At 39.1% G+C, this 24,298-nt stretch overlaps 1 protein-coding gene across 1 annotated transcript; it reads right to left on the bottom strand.

The window, feature by feature from the left end:
* Positions 1–4,104: 4,104 nt before the first annotated feature.
* On the bottom strand, positions 4,105–11,931 carry LOC113469273. The gene is made up of 5 exons (XM_026826842.1): positions 11,916–11,931; positions 6,736–7,056; positions 5,583–6,032; positions 5,082–5,239; positions 4,105–4,110 (listed from the first exon to the last, which is right to left on the bottom strand). The coding sequence occupies exons 1-5, from the start codon at positions 11,929–11,931 to the stop codon at positions 4,105–4,107; spliced, it is 951 nt and encodes a 316-aa protein (XP_026682643.1).
* Between the last annotated feature and the right edge of the window lie 12,367 nt (positions 11,932–24,298).

The raw sequence follows: 24,298 nt of genomic DNA, 5'->3' as shown, positions 1-24,298 counted from the left end.
CATCTAGACTGCAACTTGTAGTACGAGTATACATACGGCAATTTTCATGTTGAGGGCTACATAGTCTTATGGGCCTGTTCACATTTAAACTTCAAGTTTAAGTGTGAACAGGCCCATAACCCATAAGACTATGTAGCCCTCAACATGAAAATTGCCGTATACTACAAGTTGCAGTCTAGATGTGAAATAGCCCTAAATCTATTTCTCTTGAAAGGTTTGTCCGATTTGAATGGAATTCGTCGAAAATGTTCTCGGTAGATTTTAGGCCTGATTCAATTTTTCGACTCAAATGCTTATGATCCAGTGTTCCATGTCGATGAAGATGTTCACACCTTGATGTTCACACCTTCAGAACATTAGTAAGCAGGCCCCATTGTGACATCAGGGCCTTGCGTCAAGGGCACTTTTTCAGAGGTAGTTCCACAGGTCACTAAACCACCAATCCAACTTGATATAGGTACAAGAAAGACAACGAAATAGGCGATGATTTTTTGACCTGGTTTTGGGAACTTTGAGACCTGATTACGTCTGTGAAATACCTCGTCATGATACACCCTGTATGGGGTTTCCATATCATTTAGTTGAACGCCATCGCCAGTACAACATTCCGAACTTTATGCAAGTTTATGTAAAAGTTGTAGAATTATTGTCTTTCTAGTAGCTATATGTACATACATAGCATAGTAGTTACATTACATAATAGAATACCCTATTATTATACATATTATTATTATATCATCCAAGAGCTCCCAGAACTGCTGACATCAATATTATGTCAATCTATTGTTCAATTTGCAAGTTACTGGGTAGCTCCGGTGACACGACTTCAGTCTTCAGACCGTCTGAAAGCCCTAGAAGTCGGCAGCTTCTTCCGCCACACACGTTTCGACGGTCTCACAGGCCTAGGTTTGTCAGACAGTCTGAGGATGAGACTGAGTGACCGACCGGCGTTATATTTGAGAAGAAATCTTTAAAGAAGCAACAGTAGTGAACAACCAAAATATGAGATTTCTACCCAGGTGACCAAGGGACCCTCATGGGTTAAGCATATCGAAGGGACAGATATGCAATGTGGATATGTCAAAAGATGACAATATATTCGGAAATCATAAGACAAAAGATTCTCTCCCTCCCCTTCTTCCTCCTAGTCTGTCTTAGAGGAAGGAGAAGTAGAGAGTCGGGTTAAGCATATCGAAGGGACAGATATGCAATGTGGATATGTCAAAAGATGACAATATATTCGGAAATCATAAGACAAAAGATTCTCCCCCTCGCCCTCCTTCCCTCTCTCCACTATAAACCATTAGTGGTTCTTCTCTCAGCCATCCTCTCGGTGAAAAAAGAGGGAAAAAGTTTTTGTCTAAGTTTTTTCTCACTGACGTCATACATTCCAAAAACAATAATAAATATTCACAAAACATATATATAGAGACTCTTTCCTAGTTGTATCTAGATAATATGCATCATTTAAGTTATTTTACTTTCTATTACCGTATTTACCTTTTTTTTCTGTAAAATGGAACCGAAATTCTACCGCCAATTCTCCCTCTCTGAATCTCTCTGATGTTTAAAAAGAAGAGGTACTTATCATTTTATCACAGAAAATGAAATCCCCCAAGTGGAAAAAAATTACAAAGAAAATTTAAATTTTGCAAAACCGTATTTTAAATTTCGACATTAAACCATCTTTTAAATTTCGACATTGTCCTCTTCTCTTCGAGATTTTGTAGTACTGTAAAGAAAGTCGTGTGATGTTCACACTAGCCTTTTCTCTCCATACACTCTCTCTCTCTCTCTCTCTCTCTCTCTCTCTCTCTCTCTCTCTCTCTCTCTCTCTCTCTCTCTCTCTCTCTTAATAAAATGGTTTTCTTTTCTCTCTCCTTCTCCCTCCGCAATCTCTCCATCTTTCCTTCTCTCTTTATTCTCTCATCTGTCTCTCCCCCCCTGCTCCTCTCTCCCTCCCTCTCCCTCTCTCCACTATAAACCATTAGTGGTTCTTCTCTCAGCCATCCTCTCGGTGAAAAAAGAGGGAAAAAGTTTTTGTCTAAGTTTTCTCTCACTGACGTCATACATTCCAAAAATAATAATAAATATTCACAAAATATATATAGACTCTTTCCTAGTTGTATCTAGATAATATGCATCATTTAAGTTATTTTACTTTCTATTACCGTATTTACCTTTTTTCTGTAAAATGGAACTGAAAAATAGTATTATTCTTTTACCGCCAATTCTCCCTCTCTGAATCTCTCTGATGTTTAAAAGAAGAGGTACCTTTCATTTTATCACAGAAAATGAAATCCCAAAAGTGGAAAAAAAAATCATAAAGAAAATTTAAATTTGTTGTCCTCTTCTCTTCGAGGTTTTTTGTAGTACTGTAAAGAAAGTCGTGTGATGTTCACACTGGCCTTTTTTACAATAATTTTCATGTCGGATATTAGCTGGCCTCTTGTTTATGGATTAAAAAAATGGACCTGTTGCAATATGTACCTACTTTATTACTTAAGTAATTAATAGAAAATCTTGATAACTATCATGAGTGGTGGCTGGCGGGTCTAACCTCTCAAAGACATGACAACACAATTTCTTCTCATTGAAATCAACAAATATGTGGTTGTCACTGAAACTGTCTCATTGGAACTCCCAAGGGGAAAGAACATTGATCTCTTCTTGGAAATGTATAACACAGAAGATATTTTCTAAGAACAATATTTTCAATGTATTTTCCATTCTAGAAAGTATCTACATAGCGTTTGTTCTCACTAGCTTTCCTCAGCTTATGGTATCCTCTCTCCAACTTCTTCTTGATCTCAATCCGGAGGAATAAACAAGGAACATTTTTCCTGTTAAGGGAAAATTATACCTCTTTTAGAATGGAGAATGACTCAACCACCCTGTATCTATTAAAATGGCAGAAGAAAAAGAAAAGTCGAGAATTTATCTAATATGGGCTTCTGGCATTTGTCGATTTTGCTGTGGAATTGTGAGCTTTCAGTTGTTGAAACCCATCTGATCTGTGTTTGTTTGTCAAGGAGCTTAAGATTTGGCCTTGTTTCAACTTGACAATTGATCCCTTCGGCTTGGGAAGAAAGGAAAACTTTAAATACTCTCTAGGGACTCAACAAATCTTGAGTAAAATAAAGGAATCATGATTTGTGGAGAAGTTTGGACTTTTTTTCTCCATGTTTTGTGTATGTCTGTAGGAAATATGTTGTATTTTTGTGTCACATTTGTTGTGTTCGCCTTTTTTTTTTCCCCATCTCCTCCTTCTTCTTCTCCTAATGCAAACCTTGTTTTCTTCATGACAGGAGTGACAAGTACAACAAAGAGATTGAATGAAGAAAAAGGAAAAGAAGAGAGAGGTGACAAGAAAAGGAAGTAAGGAGAGAAATAACAGAAGAAGAAGAAAGAAGAAGACTACAAAAACAGTACCTACATATTACGAAAATGTGGAGCATCCACCCCTACCCTTCAAGAAAATCCTGGATACGGACCTGCTCCCCTGTGTATGTGGCCCGCGAAGTACCTGCCAATGTAGCATGTGGCCCGCATATACATGGAAGTTGGAAATCCCTGTTCTATTGTATAAAGTTATAACGCAGTGGTGCCCTAATATTTATACATACCTACGTACATTACTGTGCCCTAGTAAATAAAGTTGTGAAATTATGATAATGGGTAATGCCACCACGCGGATATTATTATCATGATCACTATATTCATAATAGATAAAGGAAAGAGGACACGGTTAGCCCACAGTGGTAATGCGCTTGATTGCCATGCTAAAGGTCCTTGGTTTGATGCCCACTATCGACAAAAAAATGTACTTGTTTTTCGATTGCAAATATTTCAACGGGTTCCTATCTGGTATTCTCGTGTTGACCCAGCACAGAAATGGGAAGTATTAGGTATTGTCTTTTGTAGCTGATTTGATGCGAGGCATACTACGGGATCGGCATGCTATTATGGCACAGACCACACGAGTCTAATGTATGTAGCAGTTTCATTGCTACGAATTCTTGGAAAAAAAAGCTGAGCAGTTGATCTGATGGATAAAAAATTATTGATGTAGGTATGTATACTAAATTAATGATATTTCCACACTCACACCTGAAAATACGAGTATCCCAACAGCTTGGATGACACCAGGGACAAACAATGATTGCTCACCGGTCTCACAGGCCTAGGTTTGTCAGACAGTCTGAGGATGAGACTGAGTGACCGACCGGCGTTATATTTGAGAAGAAATCTGTAAAGACCCAGGTGACCAAGGGACCCTCATGGGTTAAGAGCATATGGAAGGGACAGATATGCAATGTGGATGTGTCAAAAGATGACAATATATTCGGAAATCATAAGACAAAAGATTCTCCCCCCTCCTATTCTCTCCCTCCCCTCCCCCCTCCTATTCTGTCTTAGAGGAAGGAGAAAGTAGAGAGGGTTATAGGGTGCACTTTTCTCCTCCTCTCCTTTATCCTTAACTCCTCTCTCCCTCCTCCTATATGTCTATCATTCCCCTCGAGCTTGCAATCTTTTGAGTTTTGAGTATCTATACATCTCACAACTTTGACAATAGATATAGACAGACCCCCCCTACCGGTATCTTTGTGAGGAGATATTTTGAAATGAAAAGGAGAAGGAGGAGGAATAGAAGGAGAGAGAGTGTGTGTGAGAGAGGTGAAGGTTCCTTCCTATATGAAACTACAAAGAGGAGTAAGAGAGAGAGAGAGAGAGAGAGAGAAAGAAAGAAAGAAAGAGGGAAAGGGTAAGAAGGAGAGAGAGAGAGAGAGAGAAAGAGAAAGAAGAATTCACATGAATTATTTGTGGTGATGCTGTGAAAGCCATTTCATTTTGTGTGGATATCACGTACATAGGTATCACAGTATTACTAAGAGTCTCCTTTGCAATTCTAGAGAAATTGAAAAGGAGAGAAAAGAAGAAACAGAAAGATAGAAACGGAGAATTCGGCTTTGGGCGAAAGGAATAAGATGAAAAGGAAAGAGAGAAAGAGAGGAAGAGAGAGAGAGAGAAAGAGAGAGGAGCAGAGAGAGAAAAACATAAAGAGAGGGAATGAAAATAACCTTGACATCATTGATATTCAGCAGATGGAAACTTTCAACATAAAGACAGAGGTCACTCACTTTCTGTACCAGGTCGAGTTCGGATAGGTTCTCACTTCGGCTTTTGATGACTTGGATTTGGGATCTCAGTTGATCCATGGATAGGGCTCTGGAACTATCTGGAGATTGACGAAAGAATAGACATTTTTCGTAATGAGAGATTTGGAGAGCAAATTGAAATTTCAGAGATAAAGGCTCTCCTTGCACCTATGTTCAGTAGTATGTCTACTACTGAATAGAATAGCCGTTCTAGAACACAGAACAGAAGTGATGAAAGGACGAATTTATTCGATGTCCATAGACTGTAGATCCTTTGTGATGCTAAGAACAGAGAAGGGCGGAGATCCTAGATCTTTATGCTCTCAGCTCTATGCGGCTTGAATCCGTCGCTTTCCTCTACAAGTTCTATGCTCTCAACTCTGTTTTTAACCTTACCCATACAACCTTCTTCCTACTTCTTACCTTTGCTTTCAAGAACATCGTTGCTTTTGCGTTGTCCATTTATATGTTGATTAGAATGTTCTGCTTCTCCAGCTTTTCTTTGTGAAACTCCTGACCTAATTCGGGTTTTGTTTGGACCAATAGTGTTCTTGACTTTTGTGTGATCAACTAATAGAGCTTCACGACCGTTGTCAAATGTCCCGTTATTGTTATATTCTATTAAACCATTTGTTTTGCTACTAAAAGCATGAACGCTATTGTAACCACTCTCTATTTGTAGTGATCCTTCACGTGTAGGGTTTGACGTGTCAGGGATTTCATCATTGATATTCAGCAGATGGAAACTTTCAACATAAAGACAAAGGTCACTCACTTTCTGTACCAGGTCGAGTTCGGATAGGTTCTCGCTTCGGCTTTTGATGACTTGGATTTGAGATCTCAGTTGATCCATGGATAGGGTTCTGGAACCATCTGGAGATTGACGAAAGTATAATAGACATTTTTCGTAATGAGAGATTTGGAAAGCAAATTGAAATTTCAGAGATAAAGGCTCTCCTTGCACATATGTTCAGTGGTATGTCTACTACTGAATAGAATAGCCGTTCTAGAACACAGAACAGAAGTGATGAAAGGACGTGTTTTAGTCGATGTCCATAGAGTGTAGATCCTTTTTGATGCTAAAAACAGAGAAGGGCGGAGATCCTAGATCCTAGATCTTTATGCTCTCAGCTCTATGCGGTTTGAATCCGCCGCTTTCCTCTACAAGTTCTATGCTCTCAACTCTGTTTTTAACCTTACCTATACAACCTTCTTCCTACTTCTTACCTTTGTCCTGTAAGTTAGATCTCAAGTCCTCATTGGTGACCAACAGTTGCTCCACACTCCGCAGGGCGTTCGAGATAAAGGCTCTCCTTGCACATATGTTCAGTGGTATGTCTACTACTGAATAGAATAGCCGTTCTAGAACACAGAACAGAAGTGATGAAAAGACGTGTTTTAGTCGATGTCCATAGAGTGTAGATCCTTTTTTATGCTAAAAACAGAGAAGGGCGGAGATCCTAGATCTTTATGCTCTCAGCTCTATGCGGCTTGAATCCGTTGCTTTCCTCTACAAGTTCTATGCTCTCAACTCTGTTTTTAACCTTACCTATACAACCTTCTTCCTACTTCTTACCATTGTCCTGTAAGTTAGATCTCAAGTCCTCATTGGTGACCAACAGTTGCTCCACACTCCGCAGGGCGTTCGACAGGAAATACTTGTCTATCAACATACTGTACGTGTTCTTCAGTCGCGTCAAGTCAAAGTTGAGTCGCGCGTTGATCGCCATTAACTTGTCGCGGAACTGTCGCGACTTGTGTACATGAACATTGAGCGTGGTGAGGGATACCAGGGTGCCCTCGCTGAGCTCAACATGGATGTAGTTGAGATCTTCGGGGGATGTGACGTCATCGCCAGGTGAGGGGTCCTTCCTGGTGTAGATTGCGTAGAGATCATCTGAGGAAGGGGAGAGACAGACGAGAGAGGGGGAGATTAAACCTGAGGTAACAAATCTGGTCAAGTGATAAGCTGGGTGTTGTAAGAGAGTAATTAACATTTTTATCTCTTCATCTGAAAAGGTGACAAACTCTTGAGGATGAGGATGACAAGGGTACCTACCTACATACTACCTAGGTATCTACACCTACATTAAAAAATCTGATGTGAACATCACACGACTTTCTTTATCCTATTGAATGATGCTTATTTGGGTGTTCATCTATTGTAACTTTTACAATATCTCTAACCGTTTAGTCAGTATATCTGAAAACAGTCGAAAAGCGGTCGAAAACCGCCAAAAGGCGGCCAAAATGCCGCCAACCGCAGCATTTTTCTTGACCAAAAGTTTTATGTTGCATCCTTGTCACATTTGTGGATTACATACCAAATTTCAGTCTCTAGCTCATACCGTTCCCGAGATATTATTGAATTATACCAAAAACCGTTCTCGAGATATTTTGTTTAAAGACAGACAAACAGACAGATGGACAGACGGACAGACAGACAGGATATGAGACACCTTTTTTCTGAAGAAAGTTACTAATCTTAAGATTAAGTGAGTAAATATGGCTATTAAACTCTACAGAGTTTATAATGGTTTTGCAATGTTTTTAAAGGTTTTTCTTCCGAAATTCAGAGTGTGATTTTTTTTTTTTTTTTTTTTTTTGTGAACAGGATCTGGATTACTTATTTTATACAGCAAAAAACCTCATAACACCTCCGCTTTTGACGGAGTCGGTTTTAAAAGACAAACATTATTTTCTATACAATTTCATTGCAACTGTTCTATTCAGTATGCAATATTATTTCAGTTATCTTATCATTATTTCACTGTTATTGTGCTGAGGCAAGTCGCGCTGATTGTGTTGCACAAACGTCAGGTCAATGTATGTAAAATATGTACATGTATGAGTGGTATTATCATAAATTTGGCCATTTGTTTGTAGCGAGCTCGTTTGAATTTTGCAAAACAAATCAATTATTATATCTAGTAATAAAATTATGATTTATTAAAAGAAAAATTATTAAATATTTTTCAGGCTATTAAGTACTTCCTTCTGTTTTTATTCTATCCTCCTCCTCCTCCTCCTCCTCTTCGTCGTCTCTCTCGTTTCTTCCTCTTCTTAAGTTCTTCTTCTTCTTCTTCTTCTTCCTTATTTTCGTCCTTCCTTCCTCCTTTTCTGCTTCTTCGTTTCTTCTTCCTTTCCTTTTATTTCATCATTTGTCACTTTAGGATGTTAAAGGCAGAGATGACATTTTCAGGTCATTTCTGGGTTGACATTTCCAGGCAACTCGATTATGAACTAGCTTTTTCTCCTCCTTCTTCTTCTTCTTCTCCTCTCTTTTTCCCTCTGTCTTATAAACGGCTTTAACTTTCTTTAGTAGCAGCACCTTTGGTATCTGTAGGTTGGTCATCCTTAGTTATTTTACATATGTACTTACCTGCCTACCTATCATCACTTCTTTACTCGAGTTTTGGCATCATTATCAGAGCCCCAGCAGTTGTATTTAGCAGTTATCCTATTAAGGAGCGCGGTAGCGCTCCGCCCCGCCAAGTCAAGATCATGATTATAATAGCTTTGCCATATACGCCATATTCTTCCTTGCATTTCTTGTGTCATATATGCCATATTCTTCCTTGCATTTCTTGTGCCATATATGCCATATTCTTCCTTGCATTTCTTGTGCCATATATGCCATATTCTTCTTGCATGTGTGTCTGTGTGCTTGGATTTAGATTTGCATAAACTTTATACTTTGCAAATATTTTTGCATGTGAAAATAGCGAAAACGATTTCCCTCCGTCTCACTCGCTCCTTTGCATAAACTTTATACTTTGCAAATATTTTTGCATGTGAAAATAGCGAAAACGATTTCCCTCCGTCTCACTCGCTCCTCTCTCTCTCAATTTTTTCCCTATATTTTCAGTATTTTCATAATATTATGATATCAAAATAGCTTCTCATCTATGTATCTTTATCTTCCTCTCGCACTCGCTCCTCTCTCTCTCAATTTTTTCCCTATATTTTCAGTATTTTCATAATATTATGATATCAAAATAGCTTCTCATCTATGTATGTATCTTTATCTTCCTCTCTTTCGTTGAAATCTGGTGTGCACATCACACGACTTTCCTTATCCTATTGAATGATGCTTATTTTTATGTTCTATAGTAACTTTTACAATATCTCTAACCGTTTAGTCAGTATAGCTGAAAACCGCCAAAAAACGGTCAAAAACCGCCAAAAGCGGTAAAAATACCGCCAACCGCAGCACCTGTTTTATCTAACCGTTTAGTCAGTATAGCTGAAAACCGCCAAAAAACGGTCAAAAACCGCCAAAAGCGGTAAAAATACCGCCAACCGCAGCACCAAAAGTTTTGTGTTACATCCTTGTCACATTCGACAGCTGCATGCCAAATTTCAAGTCTCTAGCTAATACCGTTCTCGAGATATTTTGTTTACAGACGAACAGAAAGACACACACACACGTTTAGCCAACACCTGGGAGCAGCCTAAGACGCGTAGGTCCTTACTTTAGGTAAGAAAAAGTAAAAGTACAATGTAAGGAACTGAAAAATCAAACGGAACGTTATTTGGCGCATTCCCTCTGGTTTTCGATTTTGTTTGATTTGATTTCCCCACAGTGTTTCAAATAGGGAATCCTTACTGGCAAATAGTTTTTGTACCCAGGTTTTCGATTTTGTTTGATTTGATTTCCCCACAGTGTTTCAAATAGGGAATCCTTACTGGCAAATAGTTTTTGTACCTTGTCCTTCCTTTTATTATTACAATAGTAATAATAAAAGGACCGACTATTGTATTGGCTTCGGTGTCTGTCTGTGTCTGTCCCCATAGAAGGACTTATCCAAACCTGGTCGACCTATACATATATCAAATTAAAGGTCTTTTTACCATGAACACGAAAGTGGTGGTACAAATTTTGTCCAGAAAACCATAAAGCCAAAAAATTAAAAAAAAACTGGTTTTTGGGGGATTTTTTTCATATTTTCTCACACAAATGAGCTCTGATCTCGAAATTTGTCGCGACGACCTATGAACTCAAAGCGAGAAAGTTTTATATAACACTTCAGTCGTTAATTTAAGACCGGTTTTAGCGTCATCTATGTTAAGCTACGCCGAGCAAGGCCAATTAATGGATGGGTGTGAAACATTATATTGGTAAGTTATTAGGAAACATTAAAAGGAATAAAGGAAGAACGGGCTCTAGTCTCGATTTTAAATCATTACATGAAAGTAAAATCAAATCAATAATAATAAACTGAATATTAAACAAATTAGGTAGGTACATAGCTACTGATTTTCTTTAACCACGATGGAATAAACTACGGACTAAAAAATTCCCGGAGAGACGGACCCAGCTTGTTTTTTAATCCATCCTCAATTCCTCATATTCTCTCTCTCTCGCTCTCTTTTTATTATTGAATGATTAAGTAGGACAAAGCCAGCCATTCCGAGAACCAACGCTATCTGTGCAGGATTAATTTCGCCCCGGGCGGGAATCGAACCCACGACCTAGCACTTACAAGGAATAATAAAAAAACATATCTCGAGAACGGTAAGAGCTAGAGACTTGAAATTTGGTATGTATGTAGATGTCAAATGTGACAAGGATGCGACACGAAACTTTTGGTTAAGATCACTGCAACGGTTGGTGGTTCTTCTCTCTTTTTCCCTCTGTCTTATAAACGGCTTTAACTTTCTTTAGTAGCAGCACCTTTGGTATCTGTAGGTTGGTCATCCTTAGGTATTTTACAATGACATTTTCAGGTCATTTCTGGGTTGACATTTCCAGGCAACTCGATTATGACCTAGCTTTTTCTCCTCCTTCTTCTTCTTCTCTCTTTTTCCCTCTGTCTTATAAATATAAACGGCTTTAACTTTCTTCAGTAGCAGCACCTTTGGTATCTGTAGGTTGGTCATCCTTAGTTATTTTACATACTTACCTGCCTACCTATCATCTCTTCTTTACTCGAGTTTTGGCATCATTATCAGAGCCCCAGCAGTTGTATTTAGCAGTTATCCTATCATGATTTTAGTGCAAAAACACGTTTTGAGGTCCCTAGAGCCTAAATCCAAAGTTTCAGCCATTGGTCCGTGTGTGTGTGTCTGTCTGTAAACAGAATATCTCGAGAACGGTAAGAGCTAGAGACTTGAAATTTGGTATGTAGATGTCAAATGTGACAAGGATGCGGTACGAAACTTTTGGTTAAGATCAGTGCAACGGTTGGCGGCATTTTACCGCCTTTTGTCTCGAGAACGAACGGTAAGAGCTAGAGACTTGAAATTTGGTATGTAGATGTCAAATGTGACAAGGATGCGGCACGAAACTTTTGGTTCGGTGGTATTTTACCGCTTTTTGGCGGTTTTCGGTGTAATTTAACAATATCTCGGGAACGGTATAAGCTAGAAACTTGAAATTTTGTATGTAGTTCACAAATGTGACAAGGATGCAACTCAAAACGTTTGGTTGAGATGGGTGCTGCGGTTGGCGGTATTTTGACCACTTGAAATTTTGTATGTAGTTCACAAATGTGACAAGGATGCAACTCAAAACGTTTGGTTGAGATGGGTGCTGCGGTTGGCGGTATTTTTACCACTTTTTGGCGGTTTTTGACCATTTTTGGCGGTTTTCAGCTATACCGACTAAACGGTTAGAGATATTGTAAAAGTTTGGCTATAAGAACACGAACACCCAAAATAAGCATTATTCAATAGGATGAGGAAAGTCGTGTGATGTTCACACCAGATTTTTACGTGTAGGTAATATCCTCAGTTATGGTCGGGAACTCTTGCATTCTGTAGCAGTCATTATGTTAACCCAGGCTGATTAAGCTAATCCCTTAGTTAGGGTTAAAGGTTAAGGTGCTCTCTCCTCAATATAAAAGCTTAAGTGCTCCATGCTACTTTCAGCTAAAAACCACAACCCGCAAGAATTTCCAAAATTTCCCCAAAAAGTCCTCGACGAAAAAACCCAAAACCCACCGCAGTCATCCAACTTTGCCGGAAAAAAACGACCCGAAATTTTTTGCCTTCTTTCGGGTTTTTTGGGGAAAAAGTTTCTGAAATTAATAAATTTATTACAATTTTGATAAAGTCATAAAGTTTCCTGTACCAGACTTTCTCTTTCACTTCGTACTTTCTGTTCTCTCTTTCTCTTTAAATTCGCACTTTCTTTCTCACTCTCCCCACCTTCTCTCTCTCTCTCTCTCTATCTCTCTCTCTCAAAATATTTCTCTTACTTTCTCTCTCCCTCCCCCTCTTTCTTCTCTACTCCTATCTATCTTCCGCTCTCTCTTTCTCTCTCCCTCCTTTTCTTTCTCTCTCTCTCTCTCTCTCTCTTTTACGCCTACGCATGGCGACATTTTTTTAATTTTTTTCTCTCTCTCTCAAAATATTTCTCTTACTTTCTCTCTCCCTCCCCCTCTTTCTTCTCTACTCCTATCTATCTTCCGCTCTCTCTCTCTCTCCCTCCTTTTCTCTCTCTCTCTCTCTTTTACGCCTACGCATGGCGACATTTTTTTAATTTTTTTAATTACCTACTCTGCTATTCAGCTGGTAAATGAAGTTTGAACCTTTAAAGTTCTTATTAGGTACCTACCTGGTCTACACTTTATTATTGATACCTTGTACCTAATTAATAAAATGTTGAAAGGGAAAATAAGTTTAATAAGCACTATCTAAATATAGGCCTGAATAGAGATAAAAGAGCCTCTTTCTTTTAAGTCCCTCATGAAAATAATTAGAAAAAAAATATAGAGAGAGAGAGAGAGAGAGAGAGAGAGAGAGAGAGAGAGAGAGAGAGAGAGAGAAAACTGCATTCCTACGGTATCGTCAGATCTTTTTTAATTATTAATTGAAAAGGTTTCCCCCCCCTCTCTCCCCCTCCTCTTATTTTTTACCTACCTAATTCTCTCTTCAATTTCGATGAATTATGCAGAGGATTTAGTTGATGAATTGTACACAAGGTTGAGTGGAAGAGAACTGTAGGTATATTTACGCCCACTCTCGTTCTCTCTTTCCCTCTTTAGTCCGTCCTTCCTTTATTAAATTACAATAAGGCCAATAAATGAATGGGTGTGAAACATTATATTGGTAGTTATTAGGAAACATTAAAAGGAATAAAGGAAGAACGGGCTCTAGTCTTGATTTTAAATCATTACATGAAAGTAAAATCAAATCAATAATAATAAACTGAATATTAAACAAATTAGGTAGGTACATAGGTACTGATTTTCTTTAACCACGATCGAATAAACTACGGACTAAAAAATTCCCGGAGGTACGGACCCAGCTTGTTTTTCTCTCTCTCTCTCGCTCTCTTTTCATTATGTATTAATGATTAATTAAAGAGAAATAACCACCCCCCCCCACCACCAGTACCTATCTCAGAGATAGAACGTTAGATTCGTAATATTACCGTCCCTCCTCATCAAACTTGGGTCGAAATTTTTGTACCTCATCGTATGAGGTAATTTTTTGTTCGCCAACTCTCACTGCAAACGATAAATCAAAATTTAAATGAGTTTAAATAATAAATGTTGTTTTAAAATCATTTATAATAAATAACTCATTATAGGTAATTCAGAATTTTCTCACTTTTTACTTAATGACTTTTTTGGGGGGGAATTCAGCTAGTAAAATAAAATAAACATCACGCGACTTACCTTATCCTATTGAAGTATGTTTTTCTCGGGGTTTAGGTATGGTTTTTGGGGTAGGACAAAGCCAGCCATTCCGAGAACCAACGCTATCTGTGCAGGATAAATTTCGCCCCCGGCGGGAATCCAACCCACAACCTAGCGCTTACAAGGAATAATAAAACAAATCTGGTCAAGTGATAAGCTGGGTGTTGTAAGAGAGTAATTAACATTTTTATCTCTTCATCTGAAAAGGTGACAAACTCTTGAAGATGACAAGGGTACCTACCTACATACTACCTAGGTATCTACACCTACATTAAAAAAAAATCTGGTGTGAACATCACACGACTTTCTTTATCCTATTGAATGATGCTTATTTGGGTGTTCATCTATTGTAACTTTTACAATATCTCTAACCGTTTAGTCAGTATATCTGAAAACAGTCAAAAAGCGGTCGAAAACCGCCAAAAGGGGGCCAAAATGCCGCCAACCGCAGCATTTTTCTTGACCAAAAGTTTTATGTTGCATCCTTGTCACATTTGTGGATTACATACCAAATTTCAAGTCTAGCTCATACCGTTCCCGAGATATTATTGAATTATACCAAAAACCGTTCTCGAGATATTTTGTTTGCAGACAGACAGACAGACACACGGACCAATGGCTAAAACTTTGCATTTAGGCTCTAGGGACCTCAAAACGTGTTTTGGCTCTAAAAACTGACCATCGAAAATTTGACCCGATTACATTACTTTCCTTCCCATAGGATAAGGAAAGTTAAAAAAGGTATCTATGATCTATGTACTAGGTAGGTATAACGAAAGTATGAAAAGGTCATGTATCCTACCCCTCCGTTATACTACCCCTAACCCCCCATAACTCATATCAAGCGCTGCTAGCAAATTATCCAAAGCCACAGGTTACAGAGAACAGAGAGTGACTTTTATGAGATATTAGATAAGTGAAGTTAACCCTATACATGTTTCATGTTTTATCATAAGCTGTGCTCAACCGAACTGTAAGTAAACTTTCCATCCCTTTATTATTTTTTTTTCTTTAATAAAAGATTATGAGCTTGAAATCAGTATCTAAAAAAAAAAACTGCGATGAGGCGGATTGCATATACCTTCAGGCTAACTAATTATCACAATGTCACCTAATAATATAATATGAAAACATAACTGATTGGGCTCCGAAGAAGTTAGCACAAGTAAAGCGAAGATGAATAAATTAGAGCCAAAGTTGGAGAGAGGAAATGAGAACAAAAAATATTTGAAGATTTTAGACGACAAAGAGGAAGGAAGAAGACGAGAAAAGGAAAAGAGGAGGAGGAAGAACCCTTAGAAGAAGAAGAATGAGAAAAGGAAGGAAACTTAAAAAGACAAAGTAGGAGGAAGAGAATAAGGCGAAGAACCTTCTTCGAAGGAGAAGGAAAAGAAGAAGAAGAAGAAGAAGAAGAAGAAGAAATGGGTCCTTTTTGTCCTCAACGGCATCTTTGGGCAGGGCCAAATAAGCTTTTGAGTAAAATGAACACTTCTTATTATTTGATCTTATGACATATTTGATCCTCGCTTACACTCGTTCCATCTACAGAAAGCTAACAGATTACGTCACAAAAGAGCTCCTTTTATATTTTCTTCCTTTAATTTCTTCAGCTAAATTTGTTTGAACTTTTGACTAAACTTTTTTCTCCTTTTTTTATAAAATTAAGTTCTAATGAATATTCAGCTTGTAAGGTAGGAAAGTAGGTAGAAGAATTCTTCACTATTTAAAAAGTTAAAATTAGTCCGGTAGCTGGGCGTCCGAATTTTACCTTTCTTTTAAATTTTCCGCGAATCAAAATTTATTTCCAGTCAAACCTATAATGTACGTATATCGGTCATTTATGAAAAAGACCATTTATTTTTATACATATTTGTTTATTTTGTACTATCTTTCATTATGTTTTTATTTTTAGAGCTATCATTTAGCTAGCTAAGAACCTAAATGTAAAAAAAAAGGTCACACCACGTTGCACTCCCTCCACAGTTTACCCTAAAATTTCCTCGCTTTGTTTAGTCTGGTGATGTGATGATAGTAATTCTACGCTCGTTAGCTCCCGGTCTATTTTCTTGTTACTCGCAGTTTAAAATTTAATGAGCAGAAATTTTTAATGATGTATAATCTCGTCACAACACCCGTTCAGACGTAGGTATAGTACATCTCCGTTTTTATCTCCATTTTACCTCCCCTCTATCTCCACTTTACCTCCCCTCTATCTCAATTTTCTACCTCCTATCTCCACCGTCTACCTCCTGATCCCCCCCTCGTTACCTCCGCACTAATCTCCCTTCAACTTTGAACATCATTAGGAAACGTGAAATTTCGTTAAATGAGAAATAATGATCTGAAATCTTGAATTTTTTAGGCTGAGAAACAATGTAATACCTATGGGTTGAAATCTCAGGTAAGTGAACTGTGTAGAACTTGGAAAAACGGCTCGTACACGGGGACCTTCCCGTCCTCGATCAGGCCAAAATTTTCTTTTTGTTGTAAATGTTTTTTTACCAACTTCCATGAAAATAGGGTAACCCTTTGGCAGCTATGAAGACAAAAAATCAAAAAGACACACAGAGAAACTAAAAATGCCTTTAGTGTTTAGTGTTTCAAATGCAGGCAACAACAAAATATTTGGAAATTTTCAAGGTGTGCGCTAATTTTGTCCAGGAGTGTATAAGAAGATTTGATCCTCGCTTACACTCGTTCCATCTACACTACAGAAAGCTGACAGATTACGTCACAGAAGAGTTTCTTTTATATTTTCTTCCTTTAATTTCTTCAGCTAAATTTGTTTGAACTTTTGACTAAACTTTTTTTTTCTTCTTCTTCTTTTTTTATAAAATTAAGTTCTAATGAATATTCAGCTTGTAAGGTAGGAAAGTAGGTAGAAGAATTCTTCACTATTTAAAAAGTTAAAATTAGTCCGGTAGCTGGGCGTCCCCCTCCTCTTATTTTTTACCTACCTAATTCTCTCTTCAATTTCGATGAATTATGCAGAGGATTTAGTTGATGAATTGTACACAAGGTTGAGTGGAAGAGAACTGTAGGTATATTTACGCCCACTCTCGTTCTCTCTTTCCCTCTTTAGTCCGTCCTTCCTTTATTAAATTACAATAAGGCCAATAAATGAATGGGTGTGAAACATTATATTGGTAGTTATTAGGAAACATTAAAAGGAATAAAGGAAGAACGGGCTCTAGTCTTGATTTTAAATCATTACATGAAAGTAAAATCAAATCAATAATAATAAACTGAATATTAAACAAATTAGGTAGGTACATAGGTACTGATTTTCTTTAACCACGATCGAATAAACTACGGACTAAAAAATTCCCGGAGGTACGGACCCAGCTTGTTTTTCTCTCTCTCTCTCGCTCTCTTTTCATTATGTATTAATGATTAATTAAAGAGAAATAACCACCCCCCCCCACCACCAGTACCTATCTCAGAGATAGAACGTTAGATTCGTAATATTACCGTCCCTCCTCATCAAACTTGGGTCGAAATTTTTGTACCTCATCGTATGAGGTAATTTTTTGTTCGCCAACTCTCACTGCAAACGATAAATCAAAATTTAAATGAGTTTAAATAATAAATGTTGTTTTAAAATCATTTATAATAAATAACTCATTATAGGTAATTCAGAATTTTCTCACTTTTTACTTAATGACTTTTTTGGGGGGGAATTCAGCTAGTAAAATAAAATAAACATCACGCGACTTACCTTATCCTATTGAAGTATGTTTTTCTCGGGGTTTAGGTATGGTTTTTGGGGTAGGACAAAGCCAGCCATTCCGAGAACCAACGCTATCTGTGCAGGATAAATTTCGCCCCCGGCGGGAATCCAACCCACAACCTAGCGCTTACAAGGAATAATAAAACAAATCTGGTCAAGTGATAAGCTGGGTGTTGTAAGAGAGTAATTAACATTTTTATCTCTTCATCTGAAAAGGTGACAAACTCTTGAAGATGACAAGGGTACCTACCTACATACTACCTAGGTATCTACACCTACATTAAAAAAAAATCTGGTGTGAACATCACACGACTTTCTTTATCCTATTGAATGATGCTTATTTGGGTGTTCATCTATTGTAACTTTTACAATATCTCTAACCGTTTAGTCAGTATATCTGAAAACAGTCAAAAAGCGGTCGAAAACCGCCAAAAGACGGCCAAAATGCCACCAACCGCAGCATTTTTCTTGACCAAAAGTTTCATGTTGCATCCTTGTCACATTTGTGGATTACATACCAAATTTCAAGTCTCTAGCTCATACCGTTCCCGAGATATTATTGAATTATACCAAAAACCGTTCTCGAGATATTTTGTTTACAGGCAGATAGACAGACAGGTGGACAGACAGACAGACGGACAGACAGACAACCACCTATTCAGTACTGTACTGAATGTACGTACATTGTACATGGACTTAATTGCACAAAAATTATATTTATACTTTTTAAAAGGTCGAGTCCTGATGTCCTCTTCTCAACGGAAAACGATACATTACGTAAATTGGATTTTTGAGGCCAAAACTTCAAAAAGGCGGACATTTTGCTCTATTTAAAAAAGGCGGGCGGACGGAGGACAAACGTATAAAAAGGAGGACATGTCCGCCGAAAAGCGGACGTGTGGTAAGCCTATATTCAAGTCTTTATGAAAGGATTCTCACTCAGTGAGCTCTTTCATCCAACACATAATCCTGGTGTTGACAAATGATTTGCTAAACCCCTGTCAAAAATTTATATTTTTTTTTTTTTTTTTTTTTTTAATCTATGTAGGTACAGTGTACCTAGGTACATACCTACCACCTATTAATATACCTACTGAATGTACGTACATTGTACATGGACTTAATTTACGTAAATTGGGTTTTTGAAGCCAAAACTTCAAAAAGGCGGACATTTTGCTTTATTTTAGAAAGGCGGACGGACGGAGGACAAACGTATAAAAAGGAGGACATGTCCGCCGAAAAGCGGACGTCTGGTAAGCCTACGAGTATTCAAGTCTTTATGACAGGATTCTCACTCAGTGAGCTCTTCCATCCAACACATAATCCTGGTGTTGACAAATGATTTGCTAAACCCCTGTCATGTGATCTCGTCATTCATAATACAATAACACATGCATGTTGCTATTTAAAAAAGGCGGGCGGACGGAGGACAAACGTATAAAAAGGAGGACATGTCCGCCGAAAAGCGGACGTCTGGTAAGCCTATTCAAGTCTTTATGACAGGATTCTCACTCAGTGAGCTCTTCCACCCAACACATAATCCTGGTGTTGACAAATGATTTGCTAAACCCCTGTCACGTGATCTCGTCATTCATAATACAATAACACATGCATGTTACACTTTATGCTTGTCTTATGTTCTTATGCATTATGACTGACATGATGAGTCTAGACTCTAGAGTCACTTCTGTGCCACGTTTTCACCGTTAACTTCTGAACCCCGGGGGAAGAGAGGGGAGGTAGAGAGTAGGGGGTAGCGGGCAAGTCCCTATCTAGGGAGGTAGTTAGAGGGAGGGGGAGGAGGAGAAATTCTTGATATGAGGAAGAGAGGGGAGGTAGAGAGTAGGGGGTAGCGGGCAAGTCCCTATCTAGGGAGGTAGTTAGAGGGAGGGGGAGGAGGAGAAATTCTTGATATGAGGAAGAGAGGGGAGGTAGAGAGTAGGGGGTAGCGGGCAAGTCCCTATCTAGGGAGGTAGTTAGAGGGAGGGGGAGGAGGAGAAATTCTTGATATGAGGAAGAGAGGGGAGGTAGAGAGTAGGGGGTAGCCTCGATATAGGATAGGGAGCTAGAGGGGAGGGGCAAGTCCCTATCTAGGGAGGTAGTTAGAGGGAGGGGGAGGAGGAGAAATTCTTGATATGAGGAAGAGAGGGGAGGTAGAGAGTAGGGGGTAGCCTCGATATAGGATAGGGAGCTAGAGGGGAGGGGCAAGTCCCTATCTAGGGAGGTAGTTAGAGGGAGGGGGAGGAGGAGAAATTCTTGATATGAGGAAGAGAGGGGAGGTAGAGAGTAGGGGGTAGCATCGATATAGGATAGGGAGCTAGAGGGGAGGGGCAAGTCCCTATCTAGGGAGGTAGTTAGAGGGAGGGGGAGGAGGAGAAATTCTTGATATGAGGAAGAGAGGGGAGGTAGAGAGTAGGGGGTAGCATCGATATAGGATAGGGAGCTAGAGGGGAGGGGCAAGTCCCTATCTAGGGAGGTAGTTAGAGGGAGGGGGAGGAGGAGAAATTCTTGATATGAGGAAGAGAGGGGAGGTAGAGAGTAGGGGGTAGCATCGATATAGGATAGGGAGCTAGAGGGGAGGGGCAAGTCCCTATCTAGGGAGGTAGTTAGAGGGAGGGGGAGGAGGAGAAATTCTTGATATGAGGAAGAGAGGGGAGGTAGAGAGTAGGGGGTAGCCTCGATATAGGATAGGGAGCTAGAGGGGAGGGGCAAGTCCCTATCTAGGGAGGTAGTTAGAGGGAGGGGGAGGAGGAGAAATTCTTGATATGAGGAAGAGAGGGGAGGTAGAGAGTAGGGGGTAGCATCGATATAGGATAGGGAGCTAGAGGGGAGGGGCAAGTCCCTATCTAGGGAGGTAGTTAGAGGGAGGGGGAGGAGGAGAAATTCTTGATATGAGGAAGAGAGGGGAGGTAGAGAGTAGGGGGTAGCATCGATATAGGATAGGGAGCTAGAGGGGAGGGGCAAGTCCCTATCTAGGGAGGTAGTTAGAGGGAGGGGGAGGAGGAGAAATTCTTGATATGAGGAAGAGAGGGGAGGTAGAGAGTAGGGGGTAGCATCGATATAGGATAGGGAGCTAGAGGGGAGGGGCAAGTCCCTATCTAGGGAGGTAGTTAGAGGGAGGGGGAGGAGGAGAAATTCTTGATATGAGGAAGAGAGGGGAGGTAGAGAGTAGGGGGTAGCCTCGATATAGGATAGGGAGCTAGAGGGGAGGGGCAAGTCCCTATCTAGGGAGGTAGTTAGAGGGAGGGGGAGGAGGAGAAATTCTTGATATGAGGAAGAGAGGGGAGGTAGAGAGTAGGGGGTAGCATCGATATAGGATAGGGAGCTAGAGGGGAGGGGCAAGTCCCTATCTAGGGAGGTAGTTAGAGGGAGGGGGAGGAGGAGAAATTCTTGATATGAGGAAGAGAGGGGAGGTAGAGAGTAGGGGGTAGCATCGATATAGGATAGGGAGCTAGAGGGGAGGGGCAAGTCCCTATCTAGGGAGGTAGTTAGAGGGAGGGGGAGGAGGAGAAATTTCTTCTTCTTCTTCTTCTTCTTCTTCTTCTCTTCGTGTTGCCTCTCCATTGCGAAGGTGTATCATAGCTCATAGCAGTCTCTAAATCTGAGTTTCACAATATTTATCTGAGTTGACAATATTATTCGAGAGAGAAAAAAAAGGTGTTTTTCCACTTTTGGAAATAAGGTAAAGAAGAAGAAGAACGTGTCGTCCAAGAGATGGTGCAAAAAAAAATATACGTAGAAAAATACTAACTGTTGTTGGAACAGATGTTACACGGAATATAAAGAATGGAATAAAGAATGAAGATGTTACAATAACAATAACATGTTAAATTTTAACAACAGCAGCAGCAGCAGCAGTGGAACACAGAGATATGCAATGCGTGCAGTGAATATTATCATGCGGGGGAGGGCTCCAAGTTCCGTCCCGAAGGTGAAATCCGATTTCCGTCCCTCCAAGTTCCGTCCCATATCTTTTAGGTCACCCTGTTTGTTCTATACTAAAAAAAAAAAAAAAAAAAAAAAAAAAAAAATCAATTAAAATCCTGGATTTAAAAAAGAGAGATTTGATAGAGGGAACTGAACACTTATTTATCCAACGGAGGTGTTGTCGTTCCCAAATTGAAAAAGGTCAGTATAGTATAGAGAGAGCCAGAACAAACTGAAACTTTAATAAAAAAAATTCTGGATCAAAAAAAGAGAGGTTTGATAGAGGGAACTGTAACAACGGAGGTATTATTGTCCCGAAAGCAACAAGCGGGGCCCGTCCCTCCGGGAATTTTTCGATCTTGGTTAAAGAAAATCAGTATTTATGTACCTTAAATCTCTGGGAATTTTTTAGCCCGTAGTTTATTCGATCGTGATTAGAGAAAATCAGTACCTAATGTACCTACCTAATTTGTTTAATATTCAATTGATTATTATTCTTGATTTGATTTTTTGATTTTACTTTCATGTAATGGTTTAAAATCAAGACTAGAGCCCGTTCTCCCTTTATTCCCAATATAATATTTAAGTCAACCATCCATTTATTGGCCTTTCTCGGTGTAGCTTAACACAGGTGACGCTAAAACCTGTCTTAAATTATCGACTGTAGTGTTATCTAAAACTTTCTCGCTTTGAGTTCATAGGTCGTCGCGACAAAGTTCAAGATCAGAGCTCATTTGTGTGAGAAAATGTGAAAAAAATCCCCCAAAAACCAGTTTGATTTTTTGTCTTTTTGGTTCTCTGGACAAAATTTACACCGCCATTTCCGTGTTCCTGATAAAAAGACCTTTAATTTGATATATAGGTCGACTAGGTTTGGATAAGTCCTTCTATGGGGACAGACAGAGTGACAGACTGACAGAGTGACGACACCGAAGCGAATACAATAGTCCGTCCACTATACCTTTTATTATTACTATTGTAATAATAAAGGAAGGACGGACTAAAAATCGCGGAAAAAGATTAAGCCACAGAGAGAGAGAGGGAGAGAGAGTGAGAGAGAGAGAAATATAGAGGTCCGTATGTAAGTAAGTAGGTCAGAATTGAAGAATTGAGAGAGGGAGGAAGGAATTCAAGGAAGGGAGACATAGAGAGAGAGATGGAAGAAAAGAGCTCTCATTCCACGAATAAAATTGAGAGAGCAAGGAATTTTACAATTAGGAAATAAAATAGCAAGCGAGAAAGAGAGAGAGAGAGGAAGTAAATCAGCATCCTTATGAAAAATATGCAGAGCTAAATTTCTCTTCAAGAAGGACTTACCCTCTCTCTCTCCATTTCCTTCTCTCTCTCTCTCTCTCTCTCTCTCTCTGAAAATGAGTAAAAATTCAAACTCAAAGGTCTAGGCAAGGGTTAACGGTCTAGGCCCTAGGCTAGAGTAAATGGCCTAGACTAGGGTTCATGGTCCAGGGTCCAGACTAGGATCAATGGTCCAGGGTCCAGACTAGGGTCCAGGATCTGTCTCTTTGTAGATAGAAATGGCAGTTGATTCCCACTCATACCAATATTCTTTTTTACTTTCCTTATCCTATAGGAAGGAAAGTAATGTAATCGGGTCAATTTTTTTTTTTCCTAAAGAAAAAAAAATAATAAAAAATAAAATATGCAGTATAATGAGAGTTAACGAGAGAGTATAGAATTAGCTGGAGTTAATAAGATTAGTGTTTTTTATTTTATTTTTATTTTCTTTGCTAATTTTCGCGCTTAAAATGAACATTCCCCTATGAAATTAGCGGAAAATTTTCCATGCATACTCATTTTGGAAACGCTTTTTCCGCTTTCTTTGAAATTACTACTTATCTCTTCGTCTGTCTCTCTCTCCCCTCCCTCTCTCTCTCTCTCTCTCTCTCCCCTCCCTCCACCCTTTTAACCGAGTCTAACTTAACCCATCTCACCTCTTCTTTCTCTCTCTCTATTTCTCCTCATTCTTTCTCTTTCCTTCTTCTCATTCTTTCCCTCTCATAGATAAAATATAATTACCTATGCTTCTTTCTTTCTTTTATATCTCCTTCCTCCTTCCTTCTCTCTCTCTCTCTTTATTTTTCTAATCTATCCTTTCTCTCTTTCAAATATACTCCTCCTTTTTATCCTCTTCTTTCTCCTCTCCTCCTCCTCCTCCTCCTCCTTTTCATACTTCTTATTTTCTCCAGTTTTTAGAAGTACTTACACCAACCTCAGTGGTGTGTAGTGGTTAGCACGGTGGACTTCGGATCTGGAGGTTGGTGGTTCGAGTCCCAGTCAAGTCATACTATTTAGCGGATTTTAGCGTAGTGTATTAAACGGGGAACGACATTTGTGACGAGCATTTATGCTTAACACAATTGAAACTACATACTTATTTATTTACTTTTTACTCTCAGGTGTATAGGTTCAATCTCAGGTATCGCGGACGGAACTCGGATGACCTTTTTTTTTGGGTTGGGACGAAAATCGGATGATTTGGGCTTTTCGGACGGAACTGGTGTTCCTCCATTATCCGAGGTGAAAATGTGAGAGTCACAGGGAATAGGAGATGTCGTTACAGGAGAAATGAGAACAGAATAGAAAACATGGGAAAAGATTTTTTTTTTTACGCGGTTTGATAAAGAGAATTTTCACTGCTTAATGTCTTATCGTCCCGAAAACGAAGTAGGAAAACAGAAAAGTGGGAAAAGTGAGCTGTTCCGAGAACGAACCTTATCTGTTTAAGATAAAATCCACTCAGGGCGGATATGGAACCCGCGACTTAGCGCTTACAAGGCAGAGGCAAGCTAACTATGCTGACCATGGCAAAGCAAAGC

The sequence above is a fragment of the Diaphorina citri genome, unplaced genomic scaffold (assembly GCF_000475195.1).
Source record: "Diaphorina citri unplaced genomic scaffold, Diaci psyllid genome assembly version 1.1 scaffold1012, whole genome shotgun sequence".
Classification (NCBI taxonomy): Eukaryota; Metazoa; Arthropoda; class Insecta; order Hemiptera; family Psyllidae; genus Diaphorina; species Diaphorina citri.
This window is presented reverse-complemented; position numbering and strand designations above follow the sequence as displayed.